The 22,321-nt window shown below is 42.5% G+C and overlaps 1 protein-coding gene and 1 pseudogene across 2 annotated transcripts; one reads left to right on the top strand and one right to left on the bottom strand.

Annotated features, from left to right (window-relative positions):
* The first annotated feature begins 293 nt into the window (after positions 1–293).
* Positions 294–6,680, top strand: LOC135504281 (diphosphoinositol polyphosphate phosphohydrolase 1-like). 2 transcript variants are annotated; one of them, XM_064922690.1, is made up of 5 exons: positions 294–721; positions 1,999–2,097; positions 2,941–2,985; positions 3,132–3,216; positions 3,437–6,680. In XM_064922690.1, exons 1-5 carry the CDS (start codon positions 623–625, stop codon positions 3,634–3,636), a joined length of 528 nt encoding a protein of 175 aa, XP_064778762.1. In that variant the 5' UTR covers positions 294–622; the 3' UTR covers positions 3,637–6,680. The 2 variants fall into 2 exon arrangements, with proteins under 2 accessions (XP_064778762.1, XP_064778761.1); XM_064922689.1 differs by having other exon boundaries at positions 304–721; positions 1,999–2,109.
* Positions 6,681–6,847: 167 nt separating this feature from the next.
* Positions 6,848–18,549, bottom strand: LOC135504283 (small ribosomal subunit protein eS10-like; annotated as a pseudogene).
* Positions 18,550–22,321: the final 3,772 nt, after the last annotated feature.

Here is a 22,321-nt window from a genome sequence, read left to right on the forward strand (position 1 = left end):
AATTAATGCCAAATTCAAGGTTGATAAATTCTAACGTTGGCGTGGATTTTATCGTACAGTACAATCATATCTGTGCATAAAATATATCCGTGGTAGAGGCGTCACTACAGACCTGGTTCGATTCCAGGCTGTATCACAACCAGCCGTGATTGGGAGTCCCAAAGGGCTGCGCACAATTGGCCCAGCGTCGTCCTGGTTAGGCCGTTATTGTAAATAATAATTTGTTCTTAACTGATTTATCTAGTTAAATAAAATAAAGAAGGCGGATGACAGAGAGGTGATAGGGGGAAACCGGGTGCGGCTCCTAAAATTACAAACCAGGTAAAACGAGACCAACCAGAAACATCACAACTGCGTTTATACTCTACGCTTATTCTCAAATATTGAAACGTGAATACCGAAATGTGTAGCCTAGGCTACATTCGACTATTTTATCTCCGGTGGTGCGTAATTTACGCAGCTTTTTAATAATGGCGTCTGTACGAGAGATGCGACCAGGTCTTCAAAAATGAAGCGAAGAAGTCTATTCTAGAAATTTCGAGACTTATACAGGGTTTCAGTAAGTGGGCTGTGAACGTCTTCCAGTGATTTTGTTCACTTTTTTCTTTTTTGAGACCCCGAAATGATGAAGATCAAATCGAATCAAACGCGGACATATGACGGGGATGGCTACAAGAAGCGCGCCGCCTGTCTGTGCTTCAGAAACGAGAGTGAGGAGGAGGTAAGTCCGAGGCTAGAGTGGTGTGGTGGAACGGGCCTTGTGAATTAACAGTTTGCCACGTTGCCAGCAGATAGTATGGGGGTAGCGATTCCGAATGAAGAGAAGAGGGCGAGTTGTCAACGAAAGGCATATTTGGTGGCGAGAAGACCTAAATAGAATTGCTGGCAACAAGATCACCGGCGGTTGCCATGTTTTTGTGTCAAAAACTATTACAATTCTCAAACTGATATTAACCGTAGACGCCTAGATTAAATGTAATGTAATTGTATTTCCCCAGAGTTGTCTGAGTTTATGCAATGCAGTTTGCATTTAGTTTTGGGCCATTGCAACAAATTCTGCAATGTGTGCATATCATCAAAGGAGTGGGCCAACAAAATGTAAGGCATGGCGCAAATGCATCCATGACATACCTTGTGCAAATACCACAGTATGAGTCATAATACCCATAAAACCTAGTGGTCAAACAAGGAAATGGTTCCAATCGTTTTTCCACCATTAATTTATCTCATATGAGATTTTAGAAACACTTAAAATAAGGGCTGTTTCGTGTATGCTTACCCTTGTGTGACGTTTTGATGATACAAATGTAAATCTCTCGGACAAGGTGAAATGTATCAATATATTCGCCTGTGTTTCCTCCACCAAAAAAATGAAACGCTAATTAGCTGCGAATGTGGCTATCATAAAGAACTACAAATGTCATGAGACTGCTCCAAAAATAAGAATCTCTGGATTGACTATCTAATGTTAGCTAAATGTAGTTATGAAGAAATTGGCTACATTTCTTTAAATTGACAATTCTGTGAACTGTCTTGTGCAAAATTTAAATTGACACAATACCTGTTAGCAAAGGTGGCAGCTGGAGATGACTTGCAGGGATTTGTAGTCTTGCTTGATGGCTACTTTGGTGCTAATTGGCATTTTTGAATCTGAGAGTAAATGTAGCTGAAATATATTGATAAAAGTCACCTTGTCTGAGAGATTTACCTGGTTATCAAAACATCATGCCAGGGTAAGCCTACTTGAGCCTACAGCCCTTATTTTAAGTGTTTCTAAAATTCCCCATGGGAAAATGAAAGATGGAAAGAATTATTGGAACCATTTCCCTGTTTGACTGATAGGTTTTTTTGTGGGTATTATAACACCTGGGGGCTCAAGTGCTTGATTTCTGTTATAGGCCTATATTAGTGCTCGAGTAATGGTATTCAATTAGAACAACTCAATCTTGTGACGGTAGGGGCATATTATCTGAATTTAAATTACTGTCAATCCTACAGGTGTTGTTGGTGAGTAGTATCCGGCATCCAGGCAAGTGGATCGTCCCTGGTGGAGGGATGGAGCCGGAGGAAGAGCCCAACGTTGCTGCTGTTCGAGAGGTGTGTGAAGAGGTAGGCTGAATTACTTGTCAACTTGACTTGTGCATTCAGAGTTTTTATTAAGCAAGGAGCTCATGGGAAGTATAATTTCACTTCTGCACAGGTGGCCTTTAAATGGTTTGTTTTAGGCTTATTAATCTGATCCGATTTCCCCAAACATCCTGTCCTTCAGCAAAATTTTCTAGAAGGGTTACGCTCATGCTAAAGTGTTGCCTAAAGCTCTTAAGGAGGGTATATAACGTATTTCACTTCTCCCTAACTGAAGTTAGCGTTTTCTCTTATAACAAATGAGATCTTCCAGTCATTTTAAGTTTATTGCTTTTCCATTAAGTGTATTCAGCCTCGTTTGTGAGTTCCTTGTGATTGTGTTTCACTGACAAATGAGCTCAATGTCAATCTGATGCATTGTTGTCTTTGCAAAATGTTCTTGCAGGATTTTTTTTTTGTTGATGAACCAAGTTTATACCCATTACCTAAGCAGCCCTTATTTCAAGCCAGAAAAATCTATGCATTCTTTGAGTCTAGATGTTCCTCTATGGAAGCTATGGCTAAATGGGGATGGAGGAGCCCCTTGAGAGTCCATGTTTATAAATAGAGTAAAACTGTAACCTGAAGAAGAAAGTACTACGATGACGCCACGTTAATAGGAACTGATCTCTCCTTCATGACCATACACAACCATGGCCTCCCCCCACCCCGTGACTGAAAATGGCATCAATTCTCAGAATCCCCAGGTCTCATCGGGTGAAAATGCAAAAACATTATCACAAGTGTCCTGCTTTTACTAAGAATAATGATTTTTTTTCTGCTGTTTCATTTCCACTGGCCATGTTGTCTTTTCAGGCTGGTGTCAAGGGGACATTGGGGCGTCTACTAGGAATTTTCGAGGTGAGATGAAAAAATTAAAGATTTTACATATTCCATTTTTTTAAATGTCTGTGTGGTTGTCTTTAAACTTGGTGGGAGGAACTGCTCATTTATTTCCACTGTTTGCCTCCTAACCTTGAGCACTGACAATTTCTCGATTTACTCAGAACACAGACAGGAAGCACAGAACATATGTGTATGTCCTCATCGTTACAGAGATGTTGGAAGACTGGGAGGACTCTGTGAATATTGGTATGTTGTTTCTAGTTTTTGTGGTGTTTGTGAAAGCTGTGATGACTGGACAATCATTTTGTTATCAAATTGATTCATTGACACATGAATTGGCCAGTAGATCCTACTACTATTGTAGATCCTTCATAGTAATGTTTCAGTCCTTAGTTAATCTAGACTAAACCTGTTTTGTTTTTTTCCCTTCCTGACTCCCCTTTGGTCTTTATCCCTCTGTTGACAGGGAGAAAAAGGGAATGGTTTAATATAGAGGATGCCAGAAGAGTGTTGCAGTGCCACAAGCCTGTGCAGGCCTCGTACTTTGAGGCCCTACAACAGGGCAGCCTGAGCAGCAACGGGACACCCCTGGTGACCACGATAGGGGGAGAAGAGCACTCCCCTACCTACAATATCAACCAGAGCTCCAGATCGAGTATAAGATAACTGAAACTCCTGGAGACTTCTCCACATCTTTTACCTGCTTATTTTTCTTACTTAATCCTGCTCCTACTACTTTTTTCTTTTTTATATCTTCAAAATATCAACAGAAATGTTTGCCTTGCCAGCCTTCTTGTGCCAGAGTGGAGGTACAGACTTGACAAGTGTTGGGCGAAGAAGATGTAACACTTTGTAATTCAAATGTTTTTTTTGTTGTTGCTTTTTGCTAGTGATTGCATGAGATATTCCCAAACTCTTGTCCTCCTTTACCTCGGTTCCGCTCTCATAAATCTGAGGTTTGATGAATGAAACTTTCTGGTTTGGCGACGTAAAGTATTGGTATAGAATGTGTTTACAGAAGAAAACAAGCTCTCCAGGGTCTTGTTTTGCTAACACTACTTGAAGTTGCCACACCCCTTTTTTATATGGCATTCATAAGAATGACAACCTCTCACCATATACCGTGACAGATCATTAGTGTAATACCTACTCCCAACGGTGTTAAGAGTTATAAAGTATGAGTCTATTTCTGTGTGACATTTTCTATTGTTTTTTTTTCTCATATTTCCTAATCCCCTAAGAATGAATGGCTTTAGGTTAGATAGGCTTGTGGGAAAGTTTCTTGTTTTGCATGTGTGGTAAAGCTACATGGGTGTGTCTTGTGTGACGCAAATTGTAGGAATGGAATTATCTGGTACAAACAGTCTCCCTTTGTATTACATTGTGAAGGTAGCACAAGCTTTGGTGTTTTGAAAGAGAAGCTTTGATAAGGGTCTGACTAACAAAACTACTCCCACAGTAGCTTGGGCCTTTAACCACACTGGGGCACATCTAACCAGAACATTGAAATCTAAGTCATCTGCTGTCTCACATCTTGTCAGACTATGAAGATGATTTATTGATTGGTTTTATAATTCAATGACCAGAAAGACAGAGAATTATGCATGTTCTCTGATCCTCAGGGGAAAGGAACAAGAACCCAGACTAGTCTTTTGAATTTGGTTGTGTATCAGGAGGTGGGGAGTAATGTCGTTAGGTGTTTGTGCTTGAATAGTAAGGCTAATTTAAAATGGCACTAGGAAGATTATGCCACTGCTGCATAACATGTGGACCCCACTCTAGACCCCACTCATTGTTATGGTTTCCACTTTATTCAATAATCTTATATCAATTTACTTTGTTAATATTCATATTTATTTTCTTATGTTATGGTGATTGATTGCAGATGACAGACATTTATCAGTCTGTACTAATAGCCTTTCTGTGTGTGTATTGTGTAAGTTGAGGGCTGATTGGTGTGTATTTGCGTGTGTGACTATGGATGCATTTAGACAGGCAGCCCAATTCAGATTCTCACTAATTGGTCTTTTGACCAATCACAGATCTTTTTCAGAGTTGATCTGATTGGTCAAAAGACCAATTTGTGGAAAAAGATTAGAATTGGGCTGTCTGTCAAAATGTAGCCAGTGTGTGATGCAGGAAAAGAGGTTGTACAACCTGAGATGCAATGCCAAGGTAAATCACCTGCACGTTGGTGAGTACATTTACACTCATGATTTCATCAATTCTAAATTGTATTCCTAACATGTTTACACTGTGATGTAGTTCTGCATTTTCCCTTAAATTAACACTGGACTTGTTTTTTGTCAGTGAGATTTGTTTTGTTTTTTGTTGAAAAATACTTTTAACAGGTCTTAATATATTGTCTACTTTTGGTATGTTCATTGATTGTTCAAATTAATCATTTAAATATTTTAAATGCCGTATTTCTGACGAATGGATGGATGCCGAGTCTCAGAACCATAGTGATTCTGGCCCTGTCAGGACTTGGGAACAAATAACTGGGATAGGTAGATATGTTAATGAGCTAGTCTGTCAATGCAGAGAGCAAACTCTCCTACTGACTCTGGAGTTTGGTACTGTCGTTTGCTCGTCTCCCTGGCCCACAAATGAATGTGTAGATTCTTCTTCGCTCACACTTGTCATCTTGTAGTTGCTAGCTGGTTTTGATGAAGTACTTACACCTGAGACCTCTGTGCTAAACAGCTCAAAACCCTGATGGGCTTGGTATGTGATCATTTCAATTATGTTTCAGGCCCACCAAGTTACCCTGCCAAGAACAAACAATGTAAGGTGTCATGTTGTCCATTGTGTGAGAAACTGTCTGGCTCTGGCAGAACAGCTTGTGCCACTGAGCATTTAGGCAAGTATTTGGATATTTTTGCTGAGCTGCATTGGTCCAAATTTACACATTGACCCAACAGATCTGGTACAAAGAGCTGTTCAGTTTTCAGCCTCCCTTTGGTCATCTTTGAACTGTCTCTTGCCAATGTTTAAGTTTTATACAGCCTCTTAACTTTTATGGCCCTAGCCCTGTGGTATCTTGATCCCTCAGTTGGCTAGTTTTGCCTAGCTGCATTGCATTTCCTTCATTTGGTTATGCAACATTTATGTATTAGTAACTGCCTATCATGTGGCGTTTTGGTCCCTTTCAACATTGACCCTGAACATAAGAATGTGACGTTTGCATGTGAACTGCATTTTAATTTCTTTTGACTACTTGCCTATGGCACATGTAAAAAATAGAAAGGGTTAGGCCTACTCATGGTAGTCATATCGCACCAGGACGTAATGACATACATGGCTTTATTTCCCCACTATAGGGCCAGTAGGAATGTCATTATTTTCCTCAGTATGCCAATGTCTTGAGGCCTGTCATGAGGTTGTGCCATGTACTGGCTATGGGTCATCTAACCAGGTGATGGTAGTTATCGCAGTGTTTCCCCCATTCTTGATTACTTCAGTTTACTGGTAAGGTTAAGGGTCTTAACAGGATACATCAAATGAGATATTTCTTGAAGACTGGTGTTCAGAAATTGTTAGTCGTTACGTGCAATGGTCCAGACAGGCATTTGTTCATTGTTCAATTGGCCTTGCAATTATATGGCTAAACATCTCCATGTTGTCAACTCAGATTTCTTCAATGGGTACAAAGTGTAAGCCTGAATGTAAAATGAATTGTGCCAATTAATAAAAACACCAGTATTTCAGTTCTTTTCTTTGGGTTTCTTTCAGCTGATGGAGCAATTTGTTTGTAAATGAACCTACTTTGAAAATAAGCTTAGTCATTACCACCTACAAATTCAAGTGTATACATCTTATGATAATGAGCACTGACATCTCATGCAATTAAAAATTCATGACACATTGAGATTACACCAATCACCTTTTATTATAATGTACAAGAAGTCTGCTTTACTCCTGTGGTGGTTGCTGTCCTCTGCCACGTCTAAAACCGCCTCTCTGCAACACAAAGTTGGTATGTTTTCGGTCCTTGAAGTTCTCTATTGGGCTACAATATCGCATGGCACCCATCCTTGATTCAAATGCTTGGAAAAGTATTTACTTACGAATTGGAACTCAGCCTTGTCTGCACCAGCTAAAAGGACATTTGATCATCAGACAAGTATAGAATTAGGTAACTTTCATTCAATTTACCATGTGTTGCAATGTAGGTCAGCCACCATGGAAAATATTGGTATTGGCCCAATGTTTCCATATTGGTGCATGCTTATCGAACATAACAGGTGATTTGGGTACTCACGTGGTGCAACAGAACGTCTGTAGTTGTATCGGTCTCCTTCACGGTTAAACCTGGCTGGCCTCTCAGCTCTCTCACCCTCCATACCTGAAACAGGAGGACATTTTACACCACTCATCTCCAACTAACTGGCATAACACCTGCAATGTTCACCACAATACATCCATGAAGGAAACATGCTAAGTATAGGAATCAGTCAACCCTGTAATACTGATTGGCAGTAAACTCAGCAAAAAAAATAACCATCTCATTGTCAACAGAAATAAAGAGTTCCACAGACATGTGACTAACAGAAATTGAATGTGTCCCTGAACAAAAGGGGGATCAAAAGTAAGTCAGTATCTGGTGTGGCCACCAGCTGCATTAAGTACTGTAGTGCATCTCCTCCTCATGGACTGCACCAGATTTGCCAGTTCTTGCTGTGAGATGTTACCCCACCAAAGCACCTGCAAGTTCCCGGACATTTATGGCCCTAGCCCTCACCCTCAGATCCAACAGGTCCCAGACGTGCTCAATGGGATTGAGATTGGGCTCTTCGCTGGCTATGGCAGAACACTGACATCCCTATCTTGCAGAAAATCACACACAGAACGCAGCATGGCTGGTGGCATTGTCATGCTGGAGGGTCATGTCAGAATGAGCCTGCAGAAAGGCTACCACATGAGGGAGGATGTCTTCCCTGTAACGCACAGTGTTGAGATTGCCTGCAATGACGAGCTCAGTCCGATGATGCTGTGACACACCGCCCCTAGACCATGACGGACCCTCCAACTCCAAATTGATCCCGCTCCAGAGTACAGGCCTCGGTATAACGCTCATTCCTTCAACGATAAATGCGAATCCGACCATCACCCGTGGTGAGACAAAACCACGAATTGTCAGTGAAGAGCACTTTTTGCCAGTCCTGGTGGTGGTGGGTTTGTGCCGGTTTTGCCGGTGATGTCTGGTGAGGACCTGCCTTACAACAGGCCTACAAGCCCTCAGTCCAGCCTCTCTCAACCTATTGCGGACAGTCTGAGCACTGAAATCAAATCAAATGTTATTGGTCACATACCCATGGTAAGCAGATGTTAATGCAAGTGTAGCGAAATGCTTGTGCTTCTAGTTCCGACCGTGCAGTAATATCTAACAATTTCACAACAACTACCTTATACACACACCTGTAAAGGAATGAATAAGAATATGTACATATAAATATATGGATGAAAGATGGCTGAACGGCATGGCAAGATGCAGTAGATGGTATAGAGTAATTGTCCCTAGAATTTCTAAGCAAACAGCTGGAGGGCTTTCTCCTATTGAGCTCCATTTTTATGGAATGGTCTGCCTACCCATGTGAGAGACGCAAACTCGGTCTCAACCTTTAAGTCTTTACTGAATACTCATCTCTTCAGCGGGTCATATAATTGAGTGTAGTCTGGCTGGCCCAGGAGTGTGAAGGTGAACGGAAACGCTCTGGAGCCTGGCCGGTTCCCCTCTTTCCACTGGGATTCTCTGCCTCTAACCCTATTACAGGGGCTGCGTCTCTGGCTTACTGGTGCTCTTTCATGCCGTCCTAGGAGGGGTGTGTCACTTGAGTGGGTTGAGTCACTGAAGTGATTGATCTTCCTGTCTGGGTTGGCGCCCGCCCTTGGGTTGTGCCGTGGCGGAGATCTTTGTGGGCTATACTCGGTCTTGTCTCAGGATGGTAAGTTGGTGGTTGAAGATATCCCTCTAGTGGTGTGGGGGCTGTGCTTTGGCAAATTGGGTGGTGTGATATCCTTCCGGTTTGGCCCTGTCCGGGGGTATCATCGGATGGGGCCACAGTATCTCCTGACCCCTCCCGTCTCAGCCTACAGTATTTATGCTGCAGTAGTTTGTGTCGGGGGGCTAGGGTCAGTTTGTTATATCTGGAGTACTTCTCCTGTCTTATCCGGTGTCCTGTGTGAATTTAAGTATGCTCTCTAATTTCTTCTCTCTCTCGGAGGACCTGAGCCCTAGGACCATGCCTCAGGACTACCTGGCATGATGATTCCTTGCTGTCCCTAGTCCACCTGGCCGTGCTGCTGCTCCAGTTTCAACTGTTCTGCCTGCGGCTATGGAATCCTGACCTGTTCACCGGATGTGCTACCTGTCCCAGACCTATGATTATTTATGATCATTTGAACATCTTGGCCATGTTCTGTTATAATCTCCACCCGGCACAGCCAGAAGAGGACTGGCCACCCCTCATAGCCTGGTTCCTCTCTAGGTTTCTTCCTAGGGTTTGACCTTTCTAGGGAGTATTTCCTAGCCAACGTGCTTCAACACCTGCATTGTTTTCTGTTTGGGGTTTTAGACTGGGTTTCTGTACAGCACTTTGAGATATCAGCTGATGTACAAAGGGCTATATAAATACATTTGATTTGAGTACAGTATATACAATTGAGATGAGTAATGTAGGGTATGTAAACATATAAAGTGTCATTGTTTAAAGTGACTAGTGATACATTTATTACATCCAATTTTTTATTATTAAAGAGGCTAAAGAATGAGTCAGTATGTTGACAGTAGCCACTCAATGTTAGTGATTGCTGTTTAACAGTCTGATGGCCTTGAGATTGTTGTCTGTAGCTTGTGAGGTGTGGAAACACTTTGTTGCTTTTATGAATTTTGTCTTGCTGCTTTTTGTTCTATGTTGCTCTGTCTGTATGCTATGTCTTGCTTGTCCTATGTTGCTATGTCTTGCTTGTTCTATGTTGCTATTGTCTATATTGTAATTGTTTTTAATAACCTGCCCAGGGACTGCGGTTGAAAATTAGCCGGCTGGCTAAAACCGGCACTTTTACTGAAACCGGCACTTTTACTGAAACGTTGATTAATGTGCACTGTCCCTGTAAAACTCAAATAGAAGCTGTTTTTCAGTCTCTCGGTACCAGCTTTGATGCACCTGTAATGACCTCGCCTTCTGGATGATAGTGGGGTGAACAGGCAGTGGCTCCTGTGGTTGTTGTCGTTGATGTTTTTTTGGCATTCCTGTGACATCGGGTGGTATAGGTGTCCTGGAGGGCAGGTAGTTTGCCCCCGGTGATGTGTTGTGCAGACCTCACTACCCTCTGGAGAGTCTTACGGTTGTGGGCGGAGCAGTTGCCGGACTAGGCTGTGATACAGCAGACAGGATGCTCTCGATTGTACATCTGTAAAAGTTTGAGTGTTCTTGGTGACAAGCCAAATTTCTTCAGCCTCCTGAGGTTGAAGAGGCGCTGTTGTGCCTTCTTCACCACGCTTTTTTTGTGGGTGGACCATTTCAGTTTGTCTGTGATGTGTACACCGAGGAACTTAGAACTCTCCACCTTCTCCACTACTGTCCCGTCGATGTGGATAGGGGGGTGTTCCCTCTGCTGTTTCCTGAAGTCCATGATCATCTCCTTTGTTTTGTTGACATTGAGTTTGAGATTCATTTTCTGACACCACACTGCGTGGGCCCTCACCTCCTCCCTGTAGGCCGTCTCGTTGTTGTTGGTAATCAAGCCTACCACTGTAGTGTCGTCTGCAAACTTGATGATTGAGTTGGAGGCGTGCATAGCCGCGCAGTCATGGGTGAATAGGTCATACAGGAGAGTGCTGAGAACGCACCCTTGTGGGGCCCCAGTGTTGAGGATCGGCGGGGTGGAGATGTTTCCTACCCTCACCACCTGGGGGCGGCCCGTCAAAGTCCAGGACCCAGTTGCACAGGTCGGGGACGAGACCCAGGGTCTATGGTGTTAAATGCTGAGCTGTAATCGAACAGCATTCTTACATAGGCATTCCTCTTGTCCAGGTGGGTTAGGGCAGTGTGATTGCAATTGTGTCGTCTGTGTACCTATTGGGAAGATAAGCAAATTGGAGTGGGTCTAGGGTGTCTGGATAAGAGCGTCTGCTAAATGACTTAAATGTAAATGGTAGGGTGGAGGTAATATGATCATTGACTAGTCTCTCAAATCACTTCATGATGACGGAAGTGAGTGCTACGGGGCGATAGTCGTTTAGCTCAGTTACCTTTCTTGGGAAAAGGAACAATGGTGGCCCTCTTGAAGCAGGTGGGAACAGCAGACTGGGATAGGGATTGATTGAATATGTCCGTAAACACACCAGCCAGCTGGTCTACGCATGCTCTGAGGACGCGGCTAGGGATGCCATCTGGGCCGGCAGCCTTGCAAGGGTTAACTGGTGGAGGGATTGTGCGTTCCTGGTGTAACTCGGACAGTTGTTGTTTCCATCCTGTACCTGTCCCGCAGGTGTGATGTTCGGCTGTACCGATCCTGTGCATGTGTTGTTACACGTGGTCTGCCACTGCGAGGATGATCAGCTGTCCGTCCTGTAGCGCTGTCTTAGGCGTCTCACAGTACAGACATTGCAATTTATTGTCCTGGTCACATCTGCAGTCCTCATGCCTCCTTGCAGAATGCCGAAGGCACGTTCACACAGATGAGCAGGGACCCTGGGCATCTTAATTTAGGTGTTTTTCAGAGTCAGTAGAAATGCCTCTTCAGTGTCCTAGGTTTTCATAACCGTGACCTTAATTGTCTACCGTCTGTAAGCTGTTAGTTACTTAGAAGACATTCATTTATTCAATAAATGTTCCTGTTGTTCGATAAAGTCTTTCTTTATATCCGAAAACCTCCGTTTTGTTTGCGTGTTTTCCTCAGTAATTCACAGGCTCAAATGCAGTCACAACAGGCAGACAAAAAAAATCCTAATTGTATCTGTAAAGTTCATAGAAACATGTCAAACGATGTTAATTCAATCCTCAGGTTGTTTTTAGCCTAAATAATCGATAGTATTTCAACCGGACAATAACATTGTCAATATAAAGGTAAACAAGAAAGGTACTCTCTCGGTCATGCGCATGAAAACGCTCTGTGACACGGCAGGGTCCACTCATTCAGACTGCTCTTACTCCCTAATTTTTCATTTCTAAAGACTGTTGGCATCTATTGGAAGGCATAGGAACTGCAATTTGAGTCCTAAGTCAATGGATACTGTAATGGCATTGAATAGAAAACTACACAAAAAAAATCCTGCTTCCTGAATGGATTTTTCTCAGGTTTTCGCCTGCCAAATCAGTTCTGTTATACTCAAAGACATTATTTTAACAGTTTTGGAAACTTTAGAGTGTTCACTATCCAAATCTACTAATTATATGCATATCCTATCTTCTGGGCCTGAGTAGAAGCAGTTTAATTTGGGCATGCTTTTCATTCATGCATTTCGTGAGTTCCAAGATGGCATAGCAGTTCAGACGTCTTTTGTCCTCGTCTTGTCGTGTCCCGTGTGTGTGTGTGTGTGTGTGTGTGTGTGTGTGTGTGTGTGTGTGTGTGTGTGTGTGTATGTATGTATGTATGTATGTATGTATGTATGTATAGATAGTTACAACTTTCTTCGCATACCTTTTTATATATATTTTTTATTTTCCATAAACTCATCTTCAAAACACTCTCATGCAACCCGCCTCACCAATTTATAAAAAATATATATTATTTACCTCATCTGTAATCCTCCATAGAAGCTAGCCAGAAGCTAATCCAGAAGCTAGCCAGAAGCTAGCCTGAAGCTAGCCTGAAGCTAGCCAGAAGCTAGCCTGAAGCTAGTTAGCTTCTTTACTGGCTAATCGTTAGCATTCAGCAAACCACGGTTTGTGGTCATCAGCTATCCTTTAGCTCGAAAATTTTGTACGGCGCGGCTAGGACCGGAACATACCGGACCTATTTTTCTCTCCATGTCCCTGGATTTCAACCGCTAACTCTGGACATTTATACCTGGATATCACAGCTAGCTAGCTGCTATCCGTGTGACTATCGGCTTTCGTTGATTCCGGAGCAAACATCAATTATTCCGGAGCTAGCCAGCTGAAGAGTTCCATCAATCACTCCAGGGCTACAATCACCTATCCGGACCCGTTTTACTGCCAACGCGGAGCCCCACCGGGCCTTCACAACTGGACTACCGACGTTATCTACCCGAGGGAGTTATTCGGCTGGCTCCTCCGTCGCGACGTTACCTGAACGCCCATCTGCGGTCCGCTAACCGTTAGCTGTCTTGTCGGCTGCTATCTGAATAGACCTATCGGACAATTAATGTTTTTATTGTATTTTTTCTTGGGCCTCTATAACTATATCTATTTTTTTTTTGTGTGTGAATTGGATTGATCCCCTCTACCACACGGAACCCCACTAATCCTACCGACGGAAACACACGAGGTGGCTAATAACAGACCTCAATCCTATGCTAGCTTGCTACCGATGGCCCGGCAAGCTGTCTAAATCGCCGTGACCCCAACCAACCTCACTACTCACTGGACCCTTTTGATCACTCGACTAAGCATGCCTCTCCTTAATGTCAATATGCCTTGTCCATTGCTGTTCTGGTTAGTGTTTATTGGCTTATTTCACTGTAGAGCCTCTAGTCCTGCTCACTATACCTTATCCAACCTATTAGTTCCACCTCCCACACATGCAATGACATCTCCTGGTTTCAATGAGGTTTCTAGAGGCAATATCTCTCTCATCATCACTCAATACCTAGGTTTACCTCCACTGTATTCACATCCTTTGTCTGTACATTATATCTTGAAGCTATTTTATCGCCCCCAGAAACCTCCTTTTACTCTCTGTTCCAGACGTTCTAGACGACCAATTCTTATTGCTTTTAGCCATACCCTTTTCCTACTCCTCCTCTGTTCCTCTGGCGATGTAGAGGTGAATCCAGGCCCTGCAGTGCCTATCTCCACTCCTATTCCCCAGGCGCTCTCTTTTGATGACTTCTGTAACCGTAATAGCCTTGGTTTCATGCATGTTAACATTAGAAGCCTCCTCCCTAAGTTTGTTCTATTCACTGCTTTAGCACACTCTGCCAACCCGGATGTTCTAGCTGTGTCTGAATCCTGGCTTAGGAAGACCATCAAAAATTCTGATATTTTCATCCCAAACTACAATATTTTCAGAGAAGATAGAACTGCCAAAGGGGGCGGTGTTGCAATCTGCACAGGTCTGTACCCAAACAATTTGAACTTCTACTTTTAAAAATCCACCTCTCTAAAAACCGTTGCCGCCTGCTATAGACCACCCTCTGCCCCAGCTGTGCTCTGGACACCATATGTGAACTGATTGCCCCCATCTATCTTCAGAGCTTGTGCTGCTAGCCGACCTAAACTGGAACATGCTTAACACCCCAGCCATCCTACAATCTAAGCTTGATGCCCTCAATCTCACACAAATTATCAATGAACCTACCAGGTACCTCCCCAAAGCCTTAAACACGGGCACCCTCATAGATATCATCCTAACCAACTTGCCCTCTAAATACACCTCTGCTGTCTTCAACCAAGATCTCAGCGATCACTGCCTCATTGCCTGCATCCGTAATGGGTCAGCGGTCAAACGACCTCCACTCATCACTGTCAAACGCTCCCTGAAACACTTCGGGCAGGCCTTTCTAATCGACCTGGCCGGGGTATCCTGGAAGGATATTGATCTCATCCCGTCAGTAGAGGATGCCTGGTTATTTTTTTAAATGCCTTCCTAACCATCTTAAATTAGCATGCCCCATTCAAGAAATTTAGAACCAGGAACAGATATAGCCCTTGGTTCTCCCCAGACCTGACTGCCCTTAACCAACACAAAAACATCCTATGGCGTTCTGCATTAGCATCGAACAGCCCCTGTGATATGCAGCTGTTCAGGGAAGCTAGAAACCATTATACACAGGCAGTTAGAAAAGCCAAGGCTTGATTTTTCAAGCAGAAATTTGCTTCCTGCAACACTAACTCAAAACTTCTGGGACACTGTAAAGTCCATGGAGAATAAGAACACCTCCTCCCAGCTTCCCACTGCACTGAAGATAGGAAACACTGTCACCACTGATAAATCCACCATAATTGAGAATTTCAATAAGCATTTTTCTATGGCTGGCCATGCTTTCCACCTGGCTACTCCTACCCCGGTCAACAGCACTGCACCCCCCACAGCAACTCGCCCAAGCCTTCCCCATTTCTCCTTCTCCCAAATCCAGTCAGCTGATGTTCTGAAAGAGCTGCAAAATCTGGACCCCTACAAATTAGCCGGGCTAGACAATCTGGACCCGTTCTTTCTAAAATTATCTGCCGAAATTGTTGCCACCCCTATTACTAGCCTGTTCAAACTCTTTTGTGTCATCTGAGATTCCCAAAGATTGGAAAGCAGCTGCGGTCATCCCCCTCTTCAAAGGGGGGACGCTCTTGACCCAAACTGCTACAGACCTATATCTATCCTACCCTGCCTTTCTAAGGTCTTCGAAAGCCAAGTCAACAAACAGATCACCGACCATTTTGAATCTCACCATACCTTCTCTGCTATGCAATCTGGTTTCAGAGCTGGTCATGGGTGCACCTCAGCCACGCTCAAGGTCCTAAACGATATCTTAACCGCCATCGATAAGAAACATTCCTGTGCAGCCGTATTCATTGATCTGGCGAAGGCTTTCGACTCTGTCAATCTCCACATCCTCATCGGCAGACTCAATAGCCTTGGTTTCTCAAATGATTGCCTCGCCTGGTTCACCAACTACTTCTCTAATAGAGTTGAGTGTGTCAAATTGGAGGGTCTGCTGTCCAGACCTCTGGCAGTCCCTATGGGGGTGCCACAGGGTTCAATTCTTGGACCGACTCTCTTCTCTGTATACATCAATGATGTCGCTGTTGCTGCTGGTGAGTCTCTGATCCACCTCTACGCAGACGACACCATCCTGTATACTTCTGGCCCTTCTTTGGAAACTGTTAACAACACTCCAGGCAAGCTTCAATGCCATACAACTCTCCTTCCGTGGCCTCCAATTGCTCTTAAATACAAGTAAAACTAAATGCATGGTCTTCATCCAATCGCTGCCTGCACCTGCCCGCCTGTCCAACATCACTACTCTGGACGGCTCTGACTTAGAATATGTGGACAACTACAATTACCTAGGTGTCTGGTTAGACTAAACTCTCCTTCCAGACCCACATCAAACATCTCCAATCCAAAGTTAAATCTAGAATTGGCTTCCTATTTCGCAACAAAGCATCCTTCACACATGCTGCCAAACATACCCTTGTAAAACTGACCATCCTACCAGTCCTCGACTTCGGCGATGTCATTTACAAAATAGCCTCTAATACCCTACTCAACAAATTGGATGCAGTCTATCACAGTGCAATCCGTTTTGTCACCAAAGCCCCATATATTACCCACCATTGCGACCTGTACGCTCTGCTCTCGTTGGCTGGCCCTCGCTTCATACTCGTCGCCAAACCCACTGGCTCCATGTCATCTACAAGACCCTGCTAGGTAAAGTCCCCCCTTATCTCAGCTCGCTGGTCACCATAGCATCACCCACCTGTAGCACGCGCTCCAGCAGGTATATCTCTCTGGGCACCCCCAAAACCAATTCTTTCTTTGGCCGCCTCTCCTTCCAGTTCTCTGCTGCCAATGACTGGAACGAACTACAAAAATCTCTGAAACTGGAAACACTTATCTCCCTCACTAGCTTTAAGCACCAACTGTCAGAGCAGCTCACAGATTACTGCACCTGTACATAGCCCACCTATAATTTAGCCCAAAAAACTACCTCTTTCCCTACTGTATTTATTTGATTTATTTTGCTCCTTTGCACCCCATTATTTTTATTTCTACTTTGCACATTCTTCCACTGCAAATCTACCATTCCAGTGTTTTACTTGCTATATTGTATTTACTTTCCCACCATGGCCTTTTTTTTGCCTTTACCTCCCTTATCTCACCTCATTTGCTCACATCGTATATAAATTTGTTTATACTGTATTATTGACTGTATGTTTGTTTTACTCCATGTGTAACTCTGTGTCGTTGTATGTGTAGAACTGCTTTGCTTTATCTTGGCCAGGTCGCAATTGTAAATGAGAACTTGTTCTCAACTTGCCTACCTGGTTAAATAAAGGTGAAAAAAATCCAAAATTCCAAATGCTGCCCCCTACCCTAGAGAAGTTAAACCCTTTACAATGAAAATCTGTGAAGTTATTTGGATTTTTACAAATTATCTTTGAAAGACAGTGTCCTGAAAAAGGGACATTTCTTTTTTTGCTGAGTTTAGTTATATTTTTACAGTGCACCCTCCTGAAAAGTCCCCAGGTGAAACATATGGGCCTTTTCACAATTGGAAAAAGGTCAAAGGCAATCGAGGAGCGGCGGAGAGGGAAAGTGGACGAAAATGCGCTTGTATGAAATGAGACTCATCTAATCACGCGTCATTAGGCGCGTTGGAATCCCAAAATAAATGTATAAAATGATAAACATTTGGCTAGTTATGTAATACATTTTATTTTTTGTTTTTAAATGTTCGCATGATTTTCTCCTTCAAGAAAACAAAATCAGATTCAAAGGGTGTGGCAGATTTGAAAACTCTTCCACAATTTTTCCTACCTGCAGATTTGAAAACTCTTCCACAAAGGACTCTGGTAGGATACACTTGTGCTTCCTCGCCAAAGGAGGCTATCGGAATGGAGAACAGTCTTCCGTTTGCCTAATAACAAATTGACACCAGCCGCTTTCAAAACTGGGAACTCGAAAATCTCCAACTTCAGTGCGTTCAAAACAACTTGGAACTAAGGGGGGAAAAACAAGCTCCGACTGGGAAAAATCATTTTAAAATGGTCATCCGACTCGGGCCTCTTTTTTGAACTCTGTCTTTCCGACCTGAAGATCACCGACATGATTTGACTTCGTATTTTTCCCAGTTGTTTTGAATGTGGCAACTCTCCTCGACCACTTATCGATTTCCGGGTCATGGAGAAAAGTATTTTTCCCCAAACGAGAAACGGCCACAGTCATGATATGCAGCCTACCTTCAGGCCTGGGCCTGGCGGTCTCAGGGCGCATCTGGCGACACAGAGTGGCAGGAACAATCTCTGGGGGCAGATGCAAGAAGTCCCTCAGGTACTGGATGCCCTCATTGGTCAGGTAAACTGCTCCTTCACATACCCAGTTGACTTCAAAGACTGCAGAGGGAGGGTCACATTCAGTAGGACATTTTTCCAACTAACCAGTATAATTTTTTACAGCTACATTACTGGGTGTCAAAGACAAATTTCCCCGTAGGGACAATAAAGTTGATCCTATCCTGGTTTCACTCTCAATCATGTGACACTATATGAGGCACCAGAATAGAGTACAAAATCTAACCTGCATGGACTTCATAACGTGAAGGTTGGGCACATTCTTATCGGCCAGCTCCGGGTGCTTAGCCAGATGCACATCCTTTTTTTGCCACCATCACTCCCTCCTTGAAGAGGAGCTCGTAGATGGCTTTATACTATTCTTCTTGGGCACCAGCATCTGGAGGGGCGGAGAAAAACATGGCCGTCAGCTGTTTAACAGACCGCTTAAGTTAACGTTACATGCAAGAAAGGTCAACAGGCATCAGCTGTGCCGTTGAGAATTCCTCCATGGCGTGTAAGGTAATGGTCATAAGGCAGCTAAAGATACTTGGAATGCTGGCTACCTCAACTGAATTGACCCACTGGGTAAATCAAATACATTTCTGATTCTGGGTGTGTATCCAAAAATTCAGGACATGTAGTTAGTTAGCTGACTAAACTACACAGTGAAGGACGTTTCTGATGACTCCAACAGTGGAGCAGAGACCAGGCTTTGTGGAATTTTGCTCCAACTGCATCAATTTGCCCAATGTCAATACTTTCATAATGACACATTTTGTATCACCTACCATGTTTGTCCTCCGAAGCAGCTTGCTGAAATCCATACTTTTTCAATAAACAATAAAATACAACTGCCTGTTTGCTGATTTCTGTTGCTTTAAGATGACAACTCTGCTCAAATGCCAATTTAATCTCAACAAGGACAGTCTGTTGTGGTTCATGAACGTTTATTGAAAAAGTATGGATTTCAGCTAATAAAGGCATGCAACTACAGAGAACAAATATCTGTACAAGGTTTACTAAGCGTTCCATAATTACTTTTTAAATATTGACCTTGGGCGAATCATGTAGTCAGAAGATTACACAAAGCCTGCTGCCTGGTCTCTGCGCCACTCCGTTGGAGTCATCGGGAACTTCCTTCACCATAAGTGAGTTCAGTCCGCTAGGAGTGAGCTAACTAACACTAACTAGCCGGCAGCAAACACTTCTAACCTAAAATGGACCACATAGAAGAGATTAACCAAATATGGTAGAAAGGTTGAACACTTGTCAGTGTCTCTAAATCATGGCAAGTATGCCTAGTTAGCTAACTGGTAGTTACAACTAGCTAGTTAACTACTCACTTTGCTAACGTTACCCAACTAACAGTTAGCTAACTACATAATGCCTGGGTCCCTCTGGGGGCAGTGTAGCACTACACTTTTTAAAAACATCGGACACAATGTTTAAGGCATACACCGGGATATAGGCGATAAAGTTACAATGAGCTAGTTATAAAGCCAAGACTATGCTAAATTGTATTATTGTATCAGTGGAACGAATACAGCAGGGCAAGCCAACTAACTAGCAGCCGCCATGCATAGTTATAGGTAGTGCCGCTAACGCTTCGGCATTCGTAGAAACAGTCATAATAAGGGCCAAAAAATAACATTTAAAAATAAATGTTAGACTGTTTCAAGAAGCACAATTTAGACACCACTTTAAGTTATGACAACGCCATGTGTCATGATGTTTGGGATCATACAGAATGATTAAAGTAAGCTGTTTTTGTACCTTGAATGCGTGTTTTGAGTCCGGAGCCGAGAGACCGACGCATGCGTATTGATGTGATTTTATGCAGCACAGCCATGATAAATTAAAACATCCCTGATTATCGAACTGTCAATTCATAATTCAATATTAATATGTTTTTGTGCAGGTGTGCCTATGACATTTTGTTTGAGTGTTATGGTTGTCTATATTTTACATTTATTTTTCAGCCAGGTACAGGACAGGGAGGGTGCAAGGGATACTGAGTGCTGTGGTGACGTCACATCAGCAGCACTCATGATTAGGCTACATTTCATAGGAAATTCATTATGTAATGTACTTTATGATACTAGCAAATATTGTGAGTGGACAACCGGAATACCAGCCTGATCAGCTTTTGCCAAGGCAATGATAGGCTAAAGAAGAAGATGGCCCCTCACCCCAGCCTTTAGTGCCTTCACACCCCTTGGCTTTTTCCACATTTTGTTGTGTCACAGAGTGGGATTAAAATGGATTTAATTGTATTTTTTTTGACAATGAGCTACACAAAATACTCTGTAATGTCAGTAGAAGAAATTCTGAGATTTGTACAAAAAAGTATGAAAAATAAAACACAATGTCTTGATTAGATAAGTATTTAACCCCATGAGTGAATACATGTTAGAACCCCGTTTGGCAGCAATTACAGCTGTGAGTCTCAAAGAGCTTTGCACACCTGTATTGTACAATATTTGCACATTATTTTATTTTTTTATTCTTCAAGCTCTGTCAAGTTGGTTGTTGATCATGGCTAAACAGCCATTTTCAAGTCTTGCCATATATTTTCAAGACGATTTAGTCAAAACTCTAACTTGGCCACTCGAACATTCAATGTCATCTTGGTAAGCAATTCCAGTGTATATTTAGCCTTGTGTTTTAGGTTATTGTCTTGCTGAAAGGTAAGTTTGTCTCCCAGTGTCTGTTGGAAAGCAGACTGAACCAGGTTTTCCTCAAGGATTTTGCCTCTGCTTAGCCCTATTCCATTTATTTTTATCATAAAAAAACTCCTTTGTCCTTTCTGATGACAAGCATACCCATAACATGATGCAGCCAACACCCTGCTTTAAAATATGAAGAGTGGTACTTAGTGATGTGTTGTGTTTGATTTGGCCCAAAGATATCACTTAGCTTTCGGGACATAAAGTTAATTTGATGTCATAAGGTGAATTCACCAATTTGTAAGTCGCTCTGGATAAGAGCGTCTGCCAAATGACTTAAATGTAAATGTAAATGTAATTTCTTTGCAAACATTTTGGCAGTTTAACTTAGTGCCTTGTTGCAAACAGGATTCATGTTTTGGAATATTTGTATTCTGTAGAGGCTTCCTTCTTTTTACTCTGTCAATTAACTTAGTGTTATGGAGTAACTACAGTGTTGTTGACCCCATCTTCAGTTTTCTCCTATCACAGCCATTAAACTCTGTAACTGTTTTAAAGTCACCATTGGCCTCATGGTGAAATCCTTCCTCTCCTGCAACTGAGTTAGGAAGAACGCCTATATCTTTGTAGTGACTTCATGTATTGATACACCATCCAAAGTGTATTTATTAAATTCACTATGATCAAAGGGATATTCAATGTCTGCTTTATTTTTACCCATCTACCAATAGGTGCCCTTTGTGAGTCATTTGAAAACCTCCCAGGTCTTTGTGATTGAATATTTGTTTCACTGCTCAACTGTATGTGTGGGGTACAGAGATGAGGTAGTCATTCAAAAATCATGTTAAACACTATTATTGCACACTGAGTTATTCCATGCAAGTTATTATGTGACTTGTTAAGCACATGTTTACTCTTGAACTTATTTAGGCTTGTCATAATAAAGGGGTTGAATAGTTATTGACTCAAGACATTTCAGCTTGTCCTTTTTAATTAATTTGGAAACATTTCTAAAAACATAATTCCACTTTGACATTATGGGATATTGTTTGTAGGCCAGTGACAAAAGAAATCTCAATTTAATCAATGTTAAATTCAGGCTGTAACATGAGAACATGTGGAAAAACTCAAGGGGTGTGAATACTTCCTGATGGCACTTTAACTGCCAGAGAGCAACACACAGTGTAGTTTATCTGTTATGTTGTGTTATGTATGATGTAAACCCATAAACCTGTTGGTTACACTTACAAATATAGCCTAGTACTAGTATGCTATGCCCATTGAGACATTTAAGTCATTTTCAAGGGGTATTCAAAACATTTGCAATTACCAATATGTAGCAGGAAATCTTGATTGCACTTTTAACCTCTTAAATGTAAAGTCCCCATATTTTGGGACCCTATTAGATTTGTTTTATTCAATTCAGTCTGGTATGAGAACGGTAGCCCCTATCTGCAAAGCAGGGTGTATGCGTAAAGCTGAGTATCTTGGCTATTGATTGGT

Source organism: Oncorhynchus masou, chromosome 18 (assembly GCF_036934945.1).
Source record: "Oncorhynchus masou masou isolate Uvic2021 chromosome 18, UVic_Omas_1.1, whole genome shotgun sequence".
Taxonomy (NCBI): Eukaryota; Metazoa; Chordata; class Actinopteri; order Salmoniformes; family Salmonidae; genus Oncorhynchus; species Oncorhynchus masou.